This window comes from Schistocerca piceifrons, chromosome 2 (assembly GCF_021461385.2).
Source record: "Schistocerca piceifrons isolate TAMUIC-IGC-003096 chromosome 2, iqSchPice1.1, whole genome shotgun sequence".
NCBI classification, from domain to species: Eukaryota; Metazoa; Arthropoda; class Insecta; order Orthoptera; family Acrididae; genus Schistocerca; species Schistocerca piceifrons.
The window spans coordinates 1,098,128,268-1,098,147,781 of NC_060139.1; the positions used below are offsets into that span (position 1 = coordinate 1,098,128,268).

The following is a 19,514-nucleotide window of genomic DNA, read 5'->3' on the forward strand; positions in this document are numbered from 1 at the left end:
TTGATTTAAACCATTAACATCTGCTGTTTGTTTTACTTAACAGTGATGTTGCTATTTGCTGACTGCATCATGTGTCCTGTGAATATCGACTGTCATTGGCTGGTGAGATCAAATGATGTGACATATAACGGGAGTAGGATTTGTTATGAATAGCAAAGTAGGACAGAGTGAGTTACTGTGAAGAGTTCATTGTTAGAGACATTCTCATCAGAATCGACAGCAAGCCAACTGGAAACAATAGTTCAGGTATATGTGCCGATGTCATGAGCAGAAAGTGAAGGGACAGAGAAAGTGTATGAGGATGTTGAACAGGTAATCCAGTACATAAAGGGCAGTGAAAATCTGACAATCATCAGGGACTGAAATGCTGCTGTAGAGGAGGGAGTGGAAGGAAGGCCTACGAGAGAATATGTGTTTGGCAGTGGGAATAAGAGAGGAGAAAGGCTGATCGAGTTCTGCAATAAATTTTGGATGGTAATCGTGAATACGCTGTTAAAGAACCACAAGAGGAGGAGGTATACTTGAAAAAGGAATGGAGGTACTGATAGATTTAATGTAGAGTACATTGTGGTCAGTCAGAGATACCAAATTCAGATATTAGATTATAAGGCATACCCAGCGACAGATACAGACTCAGGTCACAATTTAGTAATGATCAAAAGTAGACTGATGTTTAAGAGACTAGTCAGGAAGAGTCAGTGCACAAAGAAATGGCATATGAAAGTGCTAAGGAATGAAGAGATATGCTTGAAGTTCTCTGAGGCTATAGATACTGTGATAATGAGTAGATCAGTAAGCAGTTTAGTTGAAGAAGGTTGGACATATCTAAAAAGGATAATCATGGAAGTTGGAGAGAAAAACATAGCTACAAGGAATGTAACTGCAAAGAAACCGTGGGTAGCAGAAGAAATACTTCAGTTTATCAATGAAAGAAGAAAGTACCAAAATGCTCAGGGTAATTTAGGAATACAGAAATACAAGTCATTTAAGAATGAAAGTCATTTAAGAATGAAATGAATAGGAAGTAGAGGGGAGCTATGTCGAAGTGGCTACATGTAAAAGTGAAGAAATCGGAAAAGAAATGATTGTAGGGAGGACTAACTCAGCATATAGAAAAGTCAAAACAGCCTACAGTAAAATTAAAAACAAGGGTGATAACATTAAGAGTGCAAAGGGAATTGCACTGGTAAATGCAGAGGAGAGAAGGACTGGTGGAAAGAGCAAGCACATTGGAGTACTATGTGGGGGGGAGGACCTGTTTGATGACATGATAGAAGAAACGCAAGTTGATAGGGAAGAGATAAGCGGATCCAGTATTAGAATCTGAATTTAGAAGATCTTTGGAAGACTAAAGAATAAAATGAAGCAGAAGGGACAGATAACATTCCATTGGAATTTCTAAAATCATGGGGGGGGGGGGGGGGGGGGGAGGAATGGCAACAAAACAATTGAAATGATAATTAAATGGACACCCTAGCTGTAAACAGGTGTTGATATACTTCATTGGGGACATGTTGAAAATGTGTGCCCCGACCAGGACTCGAACCCGGGATCTCCTGCTTACATGGCTGACGCTCTATCCATCTGAGCCACCGAGGGCACAGAGGATAGTGCGCCTACAGGGACTTATCCCTCGTACGCCCCCCTTGAGACCTACATTCCCAACATGTCCACACCACTACATTGGTAGTGCGCCTAATAGATGTTTGCCCATCATACTCATTATTCGTGGCAGATTAACCTACCAAGTCCCGTACTAGTTCGGGAATAGCGTGTACGTTCACACACAAGAAGGTCAATGGCTGGAAAGCCATATTTTAACTGTATATGACGGTAATATCTGTTCCCGAAAGAACAGTTACCGTAGCTGCATGGTCATCTACAGTAACTGTTCTGTCAGGAACAGATATTACCGTCATATACAATAAAACAATTATTCGCATTAGTTCATGAACCATGGACCTAGCCATTGGTGGGCAGGCTTGCGTGCCTCAGCGATACAGATAGGCATACCGTAGGTGCAACCACAACGGAGGGGTATCTGTTGAGAGGCCAGACAAACGAGTGATTCCTGAAGAGGGGCAGCAGCCTTTTCAGTAGTTGAAGGGCAACAGTCTGCATGATTGACTGATCTGGCCTTGTAACACTAACAAAAACGGGCTTGCTGTGCTGGTACTGCGAACAGCTGAAATCAAGGGGAAACTACAGCCGTAATTTTATTTGAGGGCATGCAGCTTTACTGTATGGTTAAATGATGATGCCGTCCTCTTGGGTAAAATATTCCGGAAGTAAAATAGTCCCCCATTCAGATTTCTGGGTGGGGACTACTCAAGAGGATATCATTATCAGGAGAAAGAAAACTGGTGTTCTACGGATTGGAGCGTGGAATGTCAGATCCCTTAATTGGACAGGTAGGTTAGAAAGTTTAAAAAGGAAAATGGTGAAGTTAAAGTTAGATATAGAGGGCATTAGTGAAGTTCGGTGGCAGGAGGAACAAGACTATTGGTCAGGTGAATACAGGGGTATAGATACAAAATCAAATAGGGGTAATGCAGGAGTAGGTTTAATAATGAATAAAAAAAATAGGAGTGCATGTAAGCTACTACAAACAACACAGTGAACGCATTAAAGTTTATATGCCAACTAGCTCTGCAGATGACGAAGAAATTGATGAAATGTATGATGAGATAAAAGAAATTATTCAGGTAGTGAAGGGAGACGAAAATTTAATGGTCATGGGTGACCATATTAGGTAACAAGTGAAGATGACCTGAGAAGCTGAAAGCTGTTTCGTGAAAATAAATATAATTTTACAGAACATTGGGAAGTATTTTCTCTTTTCAATATTATTATCACATTCTGCCAAGGACAGGTGGAAAATTCTGTTAATTTTAAATAACAAGAGTTAAGTGCCCTGGGGATCCATATGTTAAGATTACTATAACATTTACCGGTAAGTCCATTATTTCAACACAGTAGTTATCAAACACAATATTTTTATTTGGATAATTAAAACAATTTCTGATTTCATATTTAATGTCACTATGCAGAAGTATTAATGTGCGTCCACATGATTGGTTTCTTCTGCAAAATCTATTCGCTAACCTGAAATTTTTTATTTTGTTTAAAATTTGAATTGCGTCCTCAGTAAATCAGTGCTCATTTAGCAAATAACTGTAATATGTGTAGTGTTTAAACCATTTGTATTCCGGTACATAACATATCTACTTTGACTGATTTGGATTTCTCTTTCTTGTTTCTTGTGCTAATGTTGTTAGACAGTTGTTTTAGTTATGTTGCAGCTTTGTAGCATAAATTTTAGAGTTGTAAATTCTTCAGTTGATGCTGACATAATAAAAATATGAAATTCCTCTTTGTAGGCAGGCAACAATTATGTAGAAGACTATCAAGATGATTATTTCTGGAAGATACCTTTAATTACAGTGGAAGTTGAACCAGTATTAGGATCCTCTGAACTGCGTTTCTCACCGACACTTCAAGATTTAAGATCACTTATTCATAGAATCTTCAGCAAAGTTATTGCTGTTAACTCCCATATTCCCCGTCTCGAAACTGTAGTTTTTCGTGGTAAGTCTATGTGCACATAAAGGTATGAGTGAATGTAATAGCAGATAATTTGGTGGCTTCAAGTTTTTATTTAAAAAGATTTTTGCATTGTGAGCCACACTGCTCATCACCATGAGTGAATGATGTTCTTTCTCTTCCTTCACAATTTTCAGATTTTAGTGATTTTCAATGGGGTAAACTAATATTACAGTTTTCATTTTTGACATGCTAGTGCAGGTGTCACAAGCTCAGATAAATGAAAAATCTGTATATTTCACACAGTTTCTTAGTTTTCTTTTGTGAGAGACTACTCGGGCCAGATAGATTTAGCTTAAAATTGTAGATTCCAATACTTTACTGTTGTGTTATTTTCGCATTGTTGCTCATCGATCGTATTGAGGCTGATTTTTATTATGAGTGTCACTTCTAAAATATATTTGTGCTTTCCTAGCAATTTTGGCAGCAATGCGTAGTGTGTATTTACACATTAAAGCTATATTTCTGACAATGGAAGATCCAGGATGGAGTGTAACAATGTTATGAAAATGATAGTTACTACTCACCATATAGTGGAGATACTGAGTTGCACAAAGGCACAACAAAAAACTGTTACAAAATGTGCTTTCGGCCAACAAGATCTCTGTCCAACCCCCCCTCCTCCCCCCCCCCCCCCCCCCCACATACACACACACTCAGGCAAATGCAACTCTCACACATGACCACAGTCTATGGCAGATAAGCAGCAGCACATGATGGGAGAGGCAACCGGGTGGGAGATGGAGGAGGCTGTGGTGAGGAGGGGGAGGGATGGGTAGAGGGTGCAGCAATGAGGCGGAGAGAGGAAAGAGGGCAGCTCAAAAGGTTAAATGGGAGTGGTGGAGAGAGAGAGAGAGAGAGAGAGAGAGAGGGGGGGGGGGTAGCGGTAAAGGATAGAAGTGGAAAGACTGGGTATACTGGCAGAATAGAGGGCTGTGTAGTGCTGGAATGGGAACAGGGGCCGGCCGAAGTGGCTGTGCGGTTAAAGGCGCTGCAGTCTGGAACCGCAAGACCGGTACGGTCGCAGGTTCGAATCCTGCCTCGGGCATGGATGTTTGTGATGTCCTTAGGTTAGTTAGGTTTAACTAGTTCTAAGTTCTAGGGGACTAATGACCTCAGCAGATGAGTCCCATAGTGCTCAGAGCCATTTGAACCATTTTTTTTTGGGAACAGGGAAGGGGCTAGATAGGTAAGGACAATGCCTAATGAAAGTTGGGGTTAGGAGTGTTACAGGAACATAAGATATATTTCAGGGAGTGGTCCCACTGCACAATTGGCGGGAAGCATCCAGATGGCACAGCCTGTGAAGCTGTTTTTTTTTTTTTTTTTTTTTTTTTTTTTTTTTTTTTTTTTTTTTTTTTTTTTTCCCACAGTTTGTCGGTGGCCACTCATGGAGACAGACAAGTTGTTAGTTGTCATCACCACATAGAATACAGCACAGTGGTTGTAGCTTACCTTGTAGATCACAGGACTGGTTTCACAGGTCGCCCTGCCTTTTACAGGATAGATGATGTTTGTGACTAGACTGGAATAGGTGGTGGTGGGAGGATGAATGGGGCAGGTCTTGCATCTTGGTCCCTTACAGTGATAACGTCCTGGCTGCATGTAGCTGCCCTAACCTCTCTGCACCTAATCGCTGCACACTCCCATTAGCAGCAATATACCACCCCCCCCCCCCCCCCCCCCCACACCCCCCACCCCACCCCTCTATGGGCTGACCATGTCCATTTGTTCTGCCGCGTGTTCGACTTCCGCGGCGGAAGGTACTAGATTACTTGTTAGTGTTCAAATAAACATTGCACCGTTGAGAATGCAATGCCACTGTGAATGCTATTCTAGAGCACAGGACGACTTGATTACTGCTTATAAGCAGCTGGAAATCATAAAGCGATTTGAAACTGCCTGCTGGAAATCATCAAGTGATTTGAAACTGCCTGGAATGGATGTATTGGGTGAACTACCTAGAGTCAAGTACCAGAGATACCAAAACTATCTCAAGTTCTTTCCTCGTCAGTAAATACTATTGGCTGTGAGTGACATGTCAGGGTCCTGTATAGGTGAGGCAGAGACCTGGGAAAACTTAGGACATTACACACAACCCCTACGTAAGTTAGAATTGCTGTCCTCCACTGGAAGTGAAATTTAGCCAGTGAGATTCACTTTACCTCTTTAACAATATGGACCTGTTAATCATTGACTGTGGAACATACAGTGAATAATTGTATCCCTGAGGGAAATGGAGACAAGTGATGGGAAGGATCACTTTGTGCCCACGGTGTGTACGCCTGATGGCCTTATTCGACATGTCGAATAGATTGGTTTGTCAATTATTTTGCTTGACTGAGTGTGTGTGGGATGGGCACAAGGAATTTTTAGCCTAAGTGACTCCACATCAGATTCAGGTTCTGATAGCTGTGGAACTAAATCCTCAGAGAAATGTGGCCCACAGATGATGCGATTAAAATCATAGTGATAAAATGCTAAAGTATTTGAAACAGAGTTTGAAACAGGTTAAAAAGCTGTGGAATTCATATAATTCTACATACAGAAAGATGACAGCAGTGAAATTTTTGGGGTAATTCCAAGTGTATATGCAAAGGATAGGCGGACAGGAAATAGGGATTGTGTGTTTGTCACAGTAGATGAGAAATGCAGATCTACCAATATAGAAACTGAACCTGCACGCGAGTTGTTTCAGTGAGACTCAGTATCAGGAGTGAGCATATCGATCACCAGGCTTACCCCTAAATATAACCGAAAATTTTCGAAAACACGTTCCCTTATAATAGAGATTGATTCTTGCAGAGAAAAAAGCAGCAGCTGGCCACTTTTAATAATTACATTTATTTACATAAATATAGTTTCTGACAAAACAGAATTCCCTAATCGCACTGTCAATATTTGATGTGGCTTTCATAATCGATTGGATAATTACAGTTTTGTAAGTAGTTGGCATGATAAAACAATGTGTGAAATAGGACTAAAAGTTTTCTCTGAAAACTAGTTAGAGGAAATAGGGCACTCACACTTGATGGAAATATATTAGATCTAGTTGCGACGAATATTCCTGATCTCTTTGAGGATATTTATGTTGAATTGGGTATCAGTGATCATAGGCAGTTTCATCAACCTTGATGACCCAAATACAAAGATCATTTAAAATGAATAGAAAGATTTACATGTTCAGTAAGGTACATAAAGAAGCAGTTGTGTCACTTCTCAAAGATGAAAACAAAACATTTACTTCTGGTGATTAGCATGCAGTGGAAGTGTGGCGCAAGCTGAAAAGAATAATTGGTCAAACAATGGATATATATCCTGGTAAACAGCCTCTATAAAGAAACTTCTAAGGTAATAGAGGCTGCTGCATAGTAGTTGTAAAACAGATCATAGGGCCATAGACTGAGAGATGCTGAATGATATATGTTTGCTTGTCAATGGGGCAATATTTGTAGCCTTCAGTGACTACCGTAGCAGAATCTACCCTAAAGATCTCTCACAAAACTCAAAGAAATTTGGAACCAAACTTAGGATCCAGAAATTCATGGATAATGTAGGAACTGCGGCTGAGTTAGCTCCCATTTTAATGATAACGTACTGTGAATCAGCTGAACAAAGAACAGTGCCCAGATGTTGGAAGGAACCACAGATCATCTTTGTCTACAAGGAGGGTAGCACAAATGATCAGCAAAATTACTGTTACAATTCATTGACATCCATCTGTTGTCAAATATACCTTGGAAAGAATCAACTCCTTCATGCCAACCAGAATGGATTCTGAAAACATAGTTCATGTGAAACATAACTTGCACTTTTCTCACATCCTGAAAGACATAGATTTAGACAGTATTTACTAACAACAGTATGATCACATGAACATAAGACAAAATTTGTGGCTAGATTTAGAATTTATCAGTTGGGAAGACAGAGTGGTACCTGGAGGGAGAGTGAAAAGCAGAAGTAACATCAGATGTGCTCCAAGCAATTGTATTGGAACTCATGCTGTTAACATTTTTGAATCAATGACCTGGCAGACAATATCAATAGAAACCTCAAATTTTTTGCAAATGATGCAGTTATCTATAATATAAAAAAGAAAATCCAAAGAGAATATAAGTGCCGCTTCCGCCAGCCCTGACCGGACTGCAGAAGACATGCACTAGCAGACCCGGACTAGAAACCACGCACTAGAAGAGAGGCATCAGAAGAGGCGTTACTTGTGAGCCATATGAACTTGTGTGAATTACTTGTATGGACATTATATATAGCGAAGGACGTTGATTATTTGTGTGGCGCCAGTTGCTTACGACTCAAAGTTAAGTATTGTCGATCTGCTTTATTGTAATAAAAACCATTAATGTGATTTGCTTGAATTGTTGTATATCTATCCGAGAGAGCACCATCCTTTAGTTGCCCTATAAGAGATGAATGGGCAGGACACCACATTGGCGACAAGTTATACGATGAACCCAGTGCCTGCCAGCCATGGAATTTTGTTCTGTGTTTTGCTGGTGCCTAATTCTCTCTTGCAGGAGCATTTACTTGCTTCAACAGGTTTTTTTTTTTTTTTTTTTTTTTTCCCTAATCACTGTTATCAGGTGAGCATTGCAGAAATTTTCTGTGCTTTTGTACTTATTTTTCTTGCTTGCCTTGTCTCTTTCTTGCATTTGTCTCTTTCAACATGCCCACCCCACCTATCGCATTTCCCTGCGCAGGTGCCACACCTGCAAGTGTTAGATGCAACATAGCTGATGCAGATGTTTCAGTTCCAGACGCAGCAAATCTCCACCCTGCTCAACATGGTGCAGCAGCTACTGGCCAACACTGAGCACCCATCGGAACAAGCACTACCTACAGCAACACGTACTGCTATACCGCCTTTTTGACAGTTTTGTGAACAAGAAGAAGTGGTTGTATCAGTTCGAGGCACACACAATTGCTCACAAAGTATCAGGAACTGTGAAAATTCCTTATCTATTAACAACGGTAGGAAGTGCAGCGTTCCGTTTAACTCAAAAGATATTTCCTAATGCCACTCTGAGTAAACACACCTATGAACAGGAGGTACACTTGCTAACTAACTATTATGACCAACAAGTGAATGTGGTAGCAGCTCGGTATCAATTCTTTAATTGAAAAAAGTGGTCAGAACAAACTTATGCTGAGTGGGAAACAGATTTGCAGGGTATAACAAGGAAATGCGTGCTTGCAGTGCTTTACATTCAGATGTTATGTTGTGTGATGCGATCGTGCACAATGTACCTGATATCAAAGTCAGAAAACAGACTTTGAAACAGTCTGATCCGTCATTTCATCAGTAGTGCAAGTACTAGATCTGTACGATTCAGATGCCGTGTCAGCCGATAAATTTGAGCAGCCAGCTATTTGTTAGGTTGAGTCATTGTTTGCGATCGGCCCATTCAGTGGCGGCAGCTTGAGCTAGCCATGCTGAGTAAACAACACTCCATGCCGCATAGGCAGTTTGCCAACAGGCGGCTAGTCAGGTGATCAGAATTAAGTCTTTGCCTCGGTGTTATTCGTGGCTCAAACGCCAAGTCTTCCCATCCCAACAAGCAAAGAGTTACACTTTTGGTAGGAAAGGACATGTACAATCCATAATGTTTGCAATGGAACAAACATAAGAATTCGGCCCACTCACAAAAATCGAGTCACAAGGCCCATGTCATTAATGCATGGGCATGGGCATTAGCAAAACTAGCAAGCATGCAGTTTCTTCAGTGATATGCTGGTCAAACAAACTTTTTGTCAATTTGCTTCTTTGTGGGAAATGTGGGAAATTTCAGTTAGGCATGGGTGCCTCTGTCACATTGCTAAGTTGTCACACATATGAACTGTTTGGCTCCCCTCACCTGTCTAAAACTAGCATGCAACTGACAACTTATAATGGACAAGACATTCCTGCTCTCGGAAAGTGTACTTTATCTGCCATGTATTACTTGCATACGCAAAAAGTGACTTTTACTGTGCTACAATCACGCGATTGTCAGATCGTATTTGGTCTTGATTCATTTAATTTGTTTGGCTTTAACATTTAGGACAATGTGTTGCCAGTGTCTGCATTCCATGCAACAGACAGTGTAGCCAGCTTGCCAAAAGAATTCCCACAACTCTTTGCTGAAGGTTTAGGCAAGGCCAACAATTTTGTTGCACATATTACTCTGAAAAACAATGCTCAGCCGAAGTTTTCCTGGGCCAGAACTGTTCCCATTGCAGTATGGGACAAAGTCGCGGCTGAACTTAAAGAACTGCAAGATAGCGGAGCTATTGTGCTCATACTAGCTAGTCATTGGGCAAGTCCACTGGTTTTGCTCCCAATACCTGCAGGTCGCATTCGTCACTATGTTGACTTTAAGCCTACGGTCAACGCACAGACTGTAATTGATAATTATCCATTGCCACACCCAGAGGATCTCATAGTTAGATTAGATGCTGGATGCTACTTTTCAAAAATTCATTTGCGCGACACATATTTTCAAGTACCGCTCAATGAAGAATATCAAAAAGTATGCATAGTGAATACTCATTTTGGCTTGTTTAAATATTAGCATTTGCCTTTTGGCAGTGCTTTGCACTCATCATTTCACAACGATATTTGTAACAGCTGACTGCACAAGTGCCGAACTGTTCAAACTATTTGGATGATACTGTCCTATCAGGTCTTACACCTGAAGAACATACTGCAAATTTACATGCTTTGTTTCGTGTGGTATCTGACGCAGGACTAAAATGTAGACTGGACAAGTGTGATTTTTTTAAACCTGAGTTGCAGTAATTTGGCCATGTCATAAACAGTCAAGGTGTACATCCTGCTCGGTTGCATTTGCTAGCGGTACATGATTTGCCAGTCACTCACAATGTCGCAGAATTGCAGTCAGTTTTAGGGAAAATGAACTATTGTATTCGGTTCATACTGAATGCTGCGCGAATAGTGGCTCCATTGCATTGCTGCGTCAAAAGAATATCCCCTTTCTGTGGACAGATGAGTGTCAAGTGGCTTTTTAAAAACTTAAAGATACATTGCTCAGTGATCGATGTTTAGTTCACTTTGATCCTGACAGACTAGTTGTATTGCAAGTTGACCTTTCCTCTTAAGGAATAGGTGCAGTGCTTTTGCACAGAATTGGTGATAAAGACAGGCCTACTCCTTTCACATCAAAAGTGTTGTCCAAAGCTCAGTGTAACTATTCACAAATTGAGAAAGAGGCTTTGGGTATTGTGTATGGTGTCAGCCAAGTTGCACCTTTATTGTTATGGCAGAAAATTTTGCTTTGTAATGGGTCAGAGGCCTTTGCGGTCTTTGTTTCATATAATGAAACTGGTTCCTGTATGAACTGCCGAAAAATTACAAAGATGGGCTTTGTTGTTGTCTATTGTGTATCGTCTGACAGCACAACATGGTAATATGGACGCACTTTCGCGTCTTCCAGTTGGCCCTGATACAGACTTTGATGCTTCTGCTGCATCTTGTTGTCACGTTGATGCTCAGGATTCTGAATTGCTTCAATCTTTTCCACTAATCTTAAGAAAAATTGCACAGGCCACACAAGATGGTTCAGATTTGAACATTTTGTTAACATACATCCGCACATCTTAGCCTCATTACTTGCATAGCATAAAGAACTCCATAGCGTGCTGAAACTTAGCATGTCGGCATAACCTCACTGTACAGAAAGGTGTGATTCTTGTTCAAAATGACAGGGGACAGTCACAGGTGTTGATGCCTAAAGCTTTGCAGTTACTTCACCAAGGACACTGGGGGATTGTTCATATGAAACAGTTAGTGCGTTGACACTGTTCTTGGCAGGATATGGACACCCAAATAGAACAGATGGTATCACAGTGTCACACGTGTGCAGAAAATCAGTCCGCTCTGCTACAAAAATTCTGTGCTTGACTGAAGTCACAATCACTATGGCAATGTGTGCACGTAGACTTTGCAGGACCTCTTTGGAACACTTGCTGGTTGATTGTGGTTGACTCATATATCAAGTTTGCTTTTACTGTGCTCTGTGCCAATGAACTCAACAACATCTATTTTTTGCCTTGAAGTTTTACGTGAAGTCATAGTGTTGGACAACGGCTCTCAATTCACATCCAATGAATTTCAAATATTCTGTGAACGCAATGGCAAACAGCAACAAACTAGTGCACTGTTCTGTCCACAGTCAAATGGCAAAGTGGAACATTTTGTCAGAACCTTCAAGCAGCAGATGGCCAAATTTCGCTCTGCAAACACGAGGGATCCAGCATTGCAACTGTTTCTCACCTCCTGTTGTTCGCATTGAATTGGGGAGAAGAGGAGTTTGTGGCACAACTTGACAAGGAGAAGGGTCCGGTTGGTAGGACATATTCTGAGGCATTAAGGGATCACAAATTTAGCATTGGAGGGCAGTGTGGAGGGTAAAAATCGTAGAGGGAGACCAAGAGATGAATACACTAAGCAGATTCAGAAGGATGTAGGTTGCAGTAAGTACTGGGAGATGAAGAAGCTTGAACAGGATAGAGTAGCATGGAGAGCTGCATCAAACCAGTCTCAGGACTGAAGACCACAACAACAACAACAACATTGTTTGCACCCACGAGATGGATCATCGCTGGTGGAATTTCTTCACAGCTGCCGCCATTGGACACTGCTCGACCCTCCTCAGCATCCAGCGCCGAAGGAAGGCTGCAATTATCACTTTGCGCCTCATGATATTGTCTTTTACAGGGTTTTTAGTGGCAGCAGATAGTGGGCATAAGGTGAGATCGTCTGTCAACTTGGTACTTGCATGCATTGTATTTCAAGTGCAGATGGCTTGCAGTGCCGCCGTAAAAATCAACTTCGCCTCTGTCATGTGCACGATAATTGTTCAGTATCTCTTCCCCCAGATTCATGGATCCGGAGGACAGTGCGCCCACAGCAGCCACCAGAGGGTGTCATCACTACACCGCAGGATGACCCCATGGAGACGGAGCCTTCCCCTCCTCCGTTTCCTCTCGTCCCACCGAGGGAGTTGGACCCACCCCACTGCAGCAGTTGCCATCTTCATCTGGTTCATGGCATCAGGAGGTGGACGCTTACCTTTCTGGTCATTTTCCTGGGGACATTTCAGCCAGAACGAAGGCTGGATCGTGGGGTACGACTACAAGCTTGATGTCCCCTGCACCCACAGCTTCCAGTCCAGTGATGTGCTCACAGTCTTGGCCCCTTCCCTCCTGTTGTCGCACTTTCCATATGACAGTACTTTGGGACGGGGAGAAGGAATGTGTTCCAGCGCCGTCACAAAGGCTGTGAGATGATGTCAGCCAATAGTACACTGACTAGGACCGCACCACAACAGGAGCGGCCTCTATCCGAAGAGAATATAAGCACTGCTTCTTCCAGCCCTGGCCGGGTTGTAGAAGATGCGCACTAGCAGACGCACTAACAGACCTAGACTAGAAACCATGCACTAGAAGAGAGGCACTAGAAGAGCCATTACTTGCGATGCATATGAACGTGTGTGATTTACTTGTATGGACATTATATATAGCGAAGGACATTGATTATTTGCATGTTGCCAATTGCTTGCGACCGAAAGTTAAGTATTGTCAGTCTGCTTTATTGTAATAAATACCATTAATGTGATTTGCTTGAATTGTTGTATGGCTATCCGAGAAAGCAGCTTCCTTTAGGCGCCCTATAAGACATGAGTGGGCATAATTATTTGCAAGTCACCAATTGCTTGTGACCCAAAGTTAGTATTGTTAATCGACTTTATTGTAATAGAAGACCATTAATGTGATTTGCTTGAATTGTTGTATGGCTATCCGAGAAAGCAGCTTCGTTTAGGTACCCTATAGACACGAGTGGGCAGGACGCCACAAAATGCAGATTAAAACTGAAGAAACCTCAAAATGGCAGGAATATAAGGAGATGGGACCTGGATAAACTGGAAGAACCAGAGGTGATGGAGAGTTTCAGAGGGAGCATTAGGGAATGATCGTCAAGAACAGGGGAAAGGAATACAGTGAAAGAAGAATGGGCAGCTTTGAGAGTTGAAACACTGAAGGCAGCAGAGGATCAAGTTAGTAATAAGACAAGGGCTAGTAGGGATCCTTGGGTAAAACGAAAGACAATGAATGTAATTGATGAAAGGAGAAAATATGAAAATGCAGTAAATGAAGCAGGTGAAGGCATATACTAACGTCTCAAAAATGGGATCGACAGGAAGTGCAAAATGGCTAAGCAGGAGTGGCTAGAGGGACAGATGTAAGGATGTAGAAGCATATATCACTAGGGGTAAGATACATGCCGCCTACAGGAAAATTAAAGAGACCTTTGGCAGAAAGAGAACCACCTGCATGAATATCAAGAGCTCAGCTGGGAAACCAGTCCTAAGCAAAGAAGGGAAAGCAGAAAGATGGAAGGAGTATGTAGAGGGTCAATACAAGGGAGATGTACTTGAGGGCAGTATAATGGAAATGGAAGAGAATGCAGATGAAGATTAGATGGGAGATACGATACTGCATGAAGAATTTGACAGAGCACTGAAAAATCTAAGCCAAAACAAGGCCCTGGGAATAGACAACATTCCATTAGCTTTGGGAGAGCCAGCTATAACAGAACTCTTCCATCTGGTGAGCAAGATCTGTAAGACAGGTGAAATACACTCAGACTTCAAGAAGAAAATAATAATAGCAATGCCAAAGTAAGCAGGTGCTGATGTGTCAAAATTACTGAATTATCAGTTTAGTAAGTCATGGTTGTAAAATACTGAAACAAATTCCTTCCAGATGAATAGAAAGCTGCTAGAAGCCGACCTCGGGGAAGATCAGTATGGATTCCAGTGAAATGTAGGCATACAGGAGGCAATACTTACCCTACGACTTCTCACAGAAGGTAGATTAAGGAAAAGCAAACCTACATTTGTAGTGTTACTTGATCAATCATTGTTTGTGTATTTTGAGATCGCAGTTGCACATGGAGCTGATCTCAATGTGTTATCAGTGTGAATACCCATTACAGAGCCAGTGAGTGCTATGCAGAGACTGTTCATAAACTTTGCGGGATCTTCTGGCGTAATAATTCTCCTACAGCAACATTTCTGGGGTTGATAAAGAAATTCGAGGAAACCGCATCCATTGCAACCATAAATTCATTCGGACGAAATTGTACAGATTGTATGGAATAAAATATTGCACTGATGCAGGATAATGGGACTATGAGCCCTTCCAAGTCGCTTCAACATCGTTCTCAACAATCAGGAATTTCTACAGCCCCTCTGCAATGAATTTTGAAAACGGATTTTCATATGCACCTATACAAGATTCAGCTGAAACAATATCCTAAACCCCCAGATCATTCAAAACGGAGAAATTTTGCTGAGCAGATTCTCACAAAACAAAAAGAGGTCAACCATTTTGCAAAAAGAATAATCTTCAGTGATGAGGAAAATTTTGATATGTGTGGGTTCATTAACCAACAAAATTGCTGTATCCGGGGACAGGAAAACCCCAGGGTGACCCAATAGAGCCATGTGCACCCGCTGTGAATCACAGTTTGGTATGGCTTTTAGGCAGCTGGTGTGATTGGCCTCTTCTTTCTTGAAGATTTTGACAGTAATGTAGGAACAGTTACAAGTGAGCATTATCATCAAATGGTCAGAAACAATTTCTGGCCTGCTCTGGATGAAGTGGATAAAGCCAGTATGTAGTTTTAGCAGGACGGGACTAAGTGTCTCTTATCCTGCGAGACAGTAACACAACTCCATGAAAAATTCCCCCAGTCTGTGATCTCATTTTTGGTGACTTGTAATAGCCTCCCATATCTTGTACCATACTCCATGTGACTTCTTTTTATGGGGTTAAGTGAAGTCCAAGGTCTACGAGAACAAACTACAAATAGTTCCCAAACTTGAGGAAGAAATTCAACATTTCATCGACAACATCAACAGGGATGTCTGTGACAGGGTCATCACAAACACTCCATAGACCGATAACTGCCTGCTGAGAAAGTAGAGGTGGACATATGCCTGATATAATTTTCTTCTATTAAATGGGAGTGTATGTAAATGTAAATAAAAAAGTAATTTTTATTTCAATCCATTTTTGACTTAATTTTTTGTTTCAATCCATTTTGACATAATTATTACAGTTTAAAAAACTGCGTAATATATCGAAGTCCCTATACAATTTTTAACCCTATCAGATAGGTTAGGGCAATCGGAATCTAATACTTGTATTCATATTAGACCTGTATTTAAGGCAGAGTCACTGAATAATGATGAAAGGTGTCCTAGTGTACCAAAGTGTACAACTATCATAAGAATATGAAAGATATTTATTTTGTAAGGAATGTGCTCATGGAGACTTAACCCCAAGACATAGTATATGGCAAGGAAGAGCCATTATGGAGGAAGATACTGAAGTACAGAGTAATTTTAAGTTTTATGATAACAAGAATGTGAGCATTTGTGGATATGCTGAGGTTGATTTAGATTAAGTATACATATTAGATGGAGTATACATATTAAATATCCTGTTCTGTGGATCACCACCTGGGAAAGGGAGGTTTGCGAGAAGTGGATTCTGTCTGACGTCAGAAATTATATGTTACGTAAAGGTAATGCAGTAGCTAACAAAATTGTTTAATGCATAAATTGAGATAAAGATTTAAGACATATCTATTGTCCAAACCTGGATAATGTTTATATTATGCTAAGAGCACATACAGTCATTGCTCATATGCTCCCCACATACCTGTACCCAGTGGCAAAATTGGAAAGACTTTTATTTTATTTATGAGCTGATTTTTAAGATTTATACACTTGTTATTTTGTTTTCTTACCTGAGGCATATTATCCATATTATGGATTTATTTATTTAGTATCAAACTTATCAAACTTGAGAAAGAGATCCAAATGTTTATATAATATCAATATGCCGAAAAAATTTGAACCCTCAGGAGTATCTGCAATCTGCAGATTCAGCGGATTGAGATTCAGCAGATTGATGAAGACCAGGTTCCAAGTTTGCTGCTTCAGCCTTTCATAATTCATTTTCTATCTAGCAGTTTCTTGTACTCTTAGTTTTTCTATTGTCTATGAATGAATTTATTTTCTACTATGCTATCCTAGTAAGATAAACTATAGAAAAGAATAACATGATTAAAATCACAAAAATGATTATTCAGTCAAAGATTGATACAAACTGCCACAGCAGTAAAATTACATTAATCAGGCAGCAAATATTACTTATATATACTATCTATCTTTTATTATAAGTATATAGTTATTTATTGACATTTATGATGTAATAAGTTAATTCGCACTTACGATAATGAGTGATCAAATTACTTATGTGCAGTTACATACTACAAGAAGGGTCAATAAGTATAGTAGCCCAAATTCCTGTACATGCTTTCACATCTTTAGGTACCATTCTACGATTCTTATGCATATTGTGTGCTGCATGTTAGCAACATCACAATCAGTTGGAGTATGGAAAGAAATGCACCTGTTCCCTAAATTTAGTTTTGACATGTTAACATCCAGGCAAAATGATTGAAATTTGCCTAGAAGAATAATAAGAGTGTGAGAGCAAATCAGGCAATTAATGTAACACAGTACGACTATTCACCCAGAACATTAACAGAGGTGGCAGGTGGCAGCTTTTCGACAAAGGAGAGAGGACACTATCAGTTCAAGTCATACCTACAAAGTGAAATTTCTTTAAACAAAGTAAACAGGGACAGAAGAGGATACTTTTTTGTTGCGCTGTGTGCCTCATATATATTGTATGGTGGAGGAAAAGGATAGGTGGACCCAGGAAAGGAAGGACCTATACCTAGGTTAGGTGAACCCATACAAGGGTTGACCTATACTGTGCTAGGGAGATACATTTTGGGAGGAACATTTACATTTGTATAGAGTTCTCCTAGCTAGTAAAGTATACTGAGTCTTACCCGATTGTGAGTGTAAGTGAAAGAGACCTGGCCATAACATAAAAAGCAAGTGTCAGACCTTCGCCACTGATGATAAGGACCTGTGATTACCTCAGAGCATGCACCTACCCTGATACGGTAGAGCAAGGTTCATTTACAAGAAATACAAGTTCAGTGGCAGGAGGAACAAGACTTCTGGTCAGGTGAATACAGGGTTATGAATACAAAATCAAATAGGGGTAATGCAGGAGTAGGTACAATAATGAATAAAAAATAGGAGTGCGGGTAAGCTACTACAAACAGCATAGTGAACACATTATTGTGGCCAAGATAGACACAAAGCCCACACCTACCACAATAGTACAAGTTTATATGCCAGCTACCTGCGCAGATGATGAAGAGATTGATGAAATGTATGATGAGATAAAAGAAATTATTCAGATAATAAAGGGAGACAAAAATTTAATAGTCATGGGTGACTGGAATTCGGTAGTAGGAAAAGGAAGAGAAGGAAACATAGTAGGTGAATACGGAATGGGGGTAAGAAATGAAAGAGGAAGCCGCCTGGTAGAATTTTGCACAGAGCATAATTTAATCATAGCAAACACTTGGTTCAAGAATCATAAAAGAAGGTTGTATATGTGGAAGAGGACTGGAGATACTCAAAGGTTTCAGATAGATTATATAATGGTAAGACAGAGATTTAGGAACCACGTTTTAAAGTGTAAGACATTTCCAGGGGCAGATGTGGACTCAGACCACAATCTATTAGTTATGAACTGTAGATTAAAACTGAAGAAACTGCAAAAAGGTGGGAATTTAAGGAAATGGGATCAGGATAAACTGACAGAACCATAGGTTGTAGAGAGTTTCAGGGAGAGCATTAGGGAACGATTGACAGGAATGGGGGAAAGAAACACAGTAGAAGAAGAATGGACAGATTAGAGAGATGAAATAGTGAAGACAGCAGAGGGTCAAGTAGGTAAAAAGACGAGGGCTAGTAGAAATCCTTGGGTAACAGAAAATATATTGAATTTAATTGATTAAAGGAGAAAATATAGAAAAGTAATAAATGAAGCAGACAAAAATGAATACAAACGTCACAAAAATGAGGTCGACAGGAAGTGCAAAATGACTAAGCAGGGATGGCTAGAGGACAAATGTAAGGATGTAGAAGCATATCTCACTAGGGGTAAGATAAATACTGCCTACAGGAAAATTAAAGAGACTTTTGGAGAAAAGAGAACCACTTGTATGAATATCAAGAGCTCAGATGGAAACCCAGTTCTAAGCAAAGAAGAGAAAGCAAAAAGGTGGAAGGAGTATATAGAGGGTCTGTAGAAGGGTGTTGTACTTGAGGACAATATTATGGAAATGGTAGAGGATGTAGATGAAGATGAAATGGGACATATGATACTGTGTGAAGGGTTTGACAGAGCACTGAAAGACCTAAGCCGAAACAAGGCCCCAGGAGTAGACAACATTCCATTAGAACTACTAATACCACTGGAAGAGCCAGCCCTGACAAAACTATGGAGAGCCAGCCCTGACAAAACTCTACCATCTGGTGAGCAAGATGTATGAGACAGGCGAAATACCCTCAGACTTAAAGAAGAATAGAATAATTCCAATCCTAAAGAAAGCATGTGTTGACAGATGTGAAATTACCGAACTATCAGTTTAATAATCCACAGCTGCAAAATACTAACACGAATTCTTTACAGACGAATGGAAAAAGGGTAGAAGCCGACCTCGGGGAAGATTAGTTTGGATTCCGTAGAAATGTTGGAACACGTGAGGCAATACTGACCCTACGACTTATCTTAGAAAACAGATTACGGAAAGGTAAACCTATGCTTCTAGCATTTGTAGACTTAGAGAAAGCTTTTGACAACATTAACTGGAATACTCTCTTTCAAATTCTGAAGGTGGCAGGGGTAAAATACAGGGAGCAAAAGGCTATTTACAATTTGTACAGAAACCA

General features: G+C 40.5%; 1 protein-coding gene across 1 annotated transcript in view; it reads left to right on the top strand.

Annotated features, from left to right (window-relative positions):
• LOC124776158 (dynein axonemal heavy chain 3) overlaps positions 1-19,514 on the top strand; it is a 1,197,897-nt gene that overhangs the window by 66,292 nt on the left and 1,112,091 nt on the right. Inside the window, exon 8 of the mRNA XM_047250998.1 lies at positions 3,381-3,588. Coding sequence (XP_047106954.1) covers positions 3,381-3,588 — 208 coding nt within the window. The remainder of the gene's footprint in view (positions 1-3,380; positions 3,589-19,514) is intronic.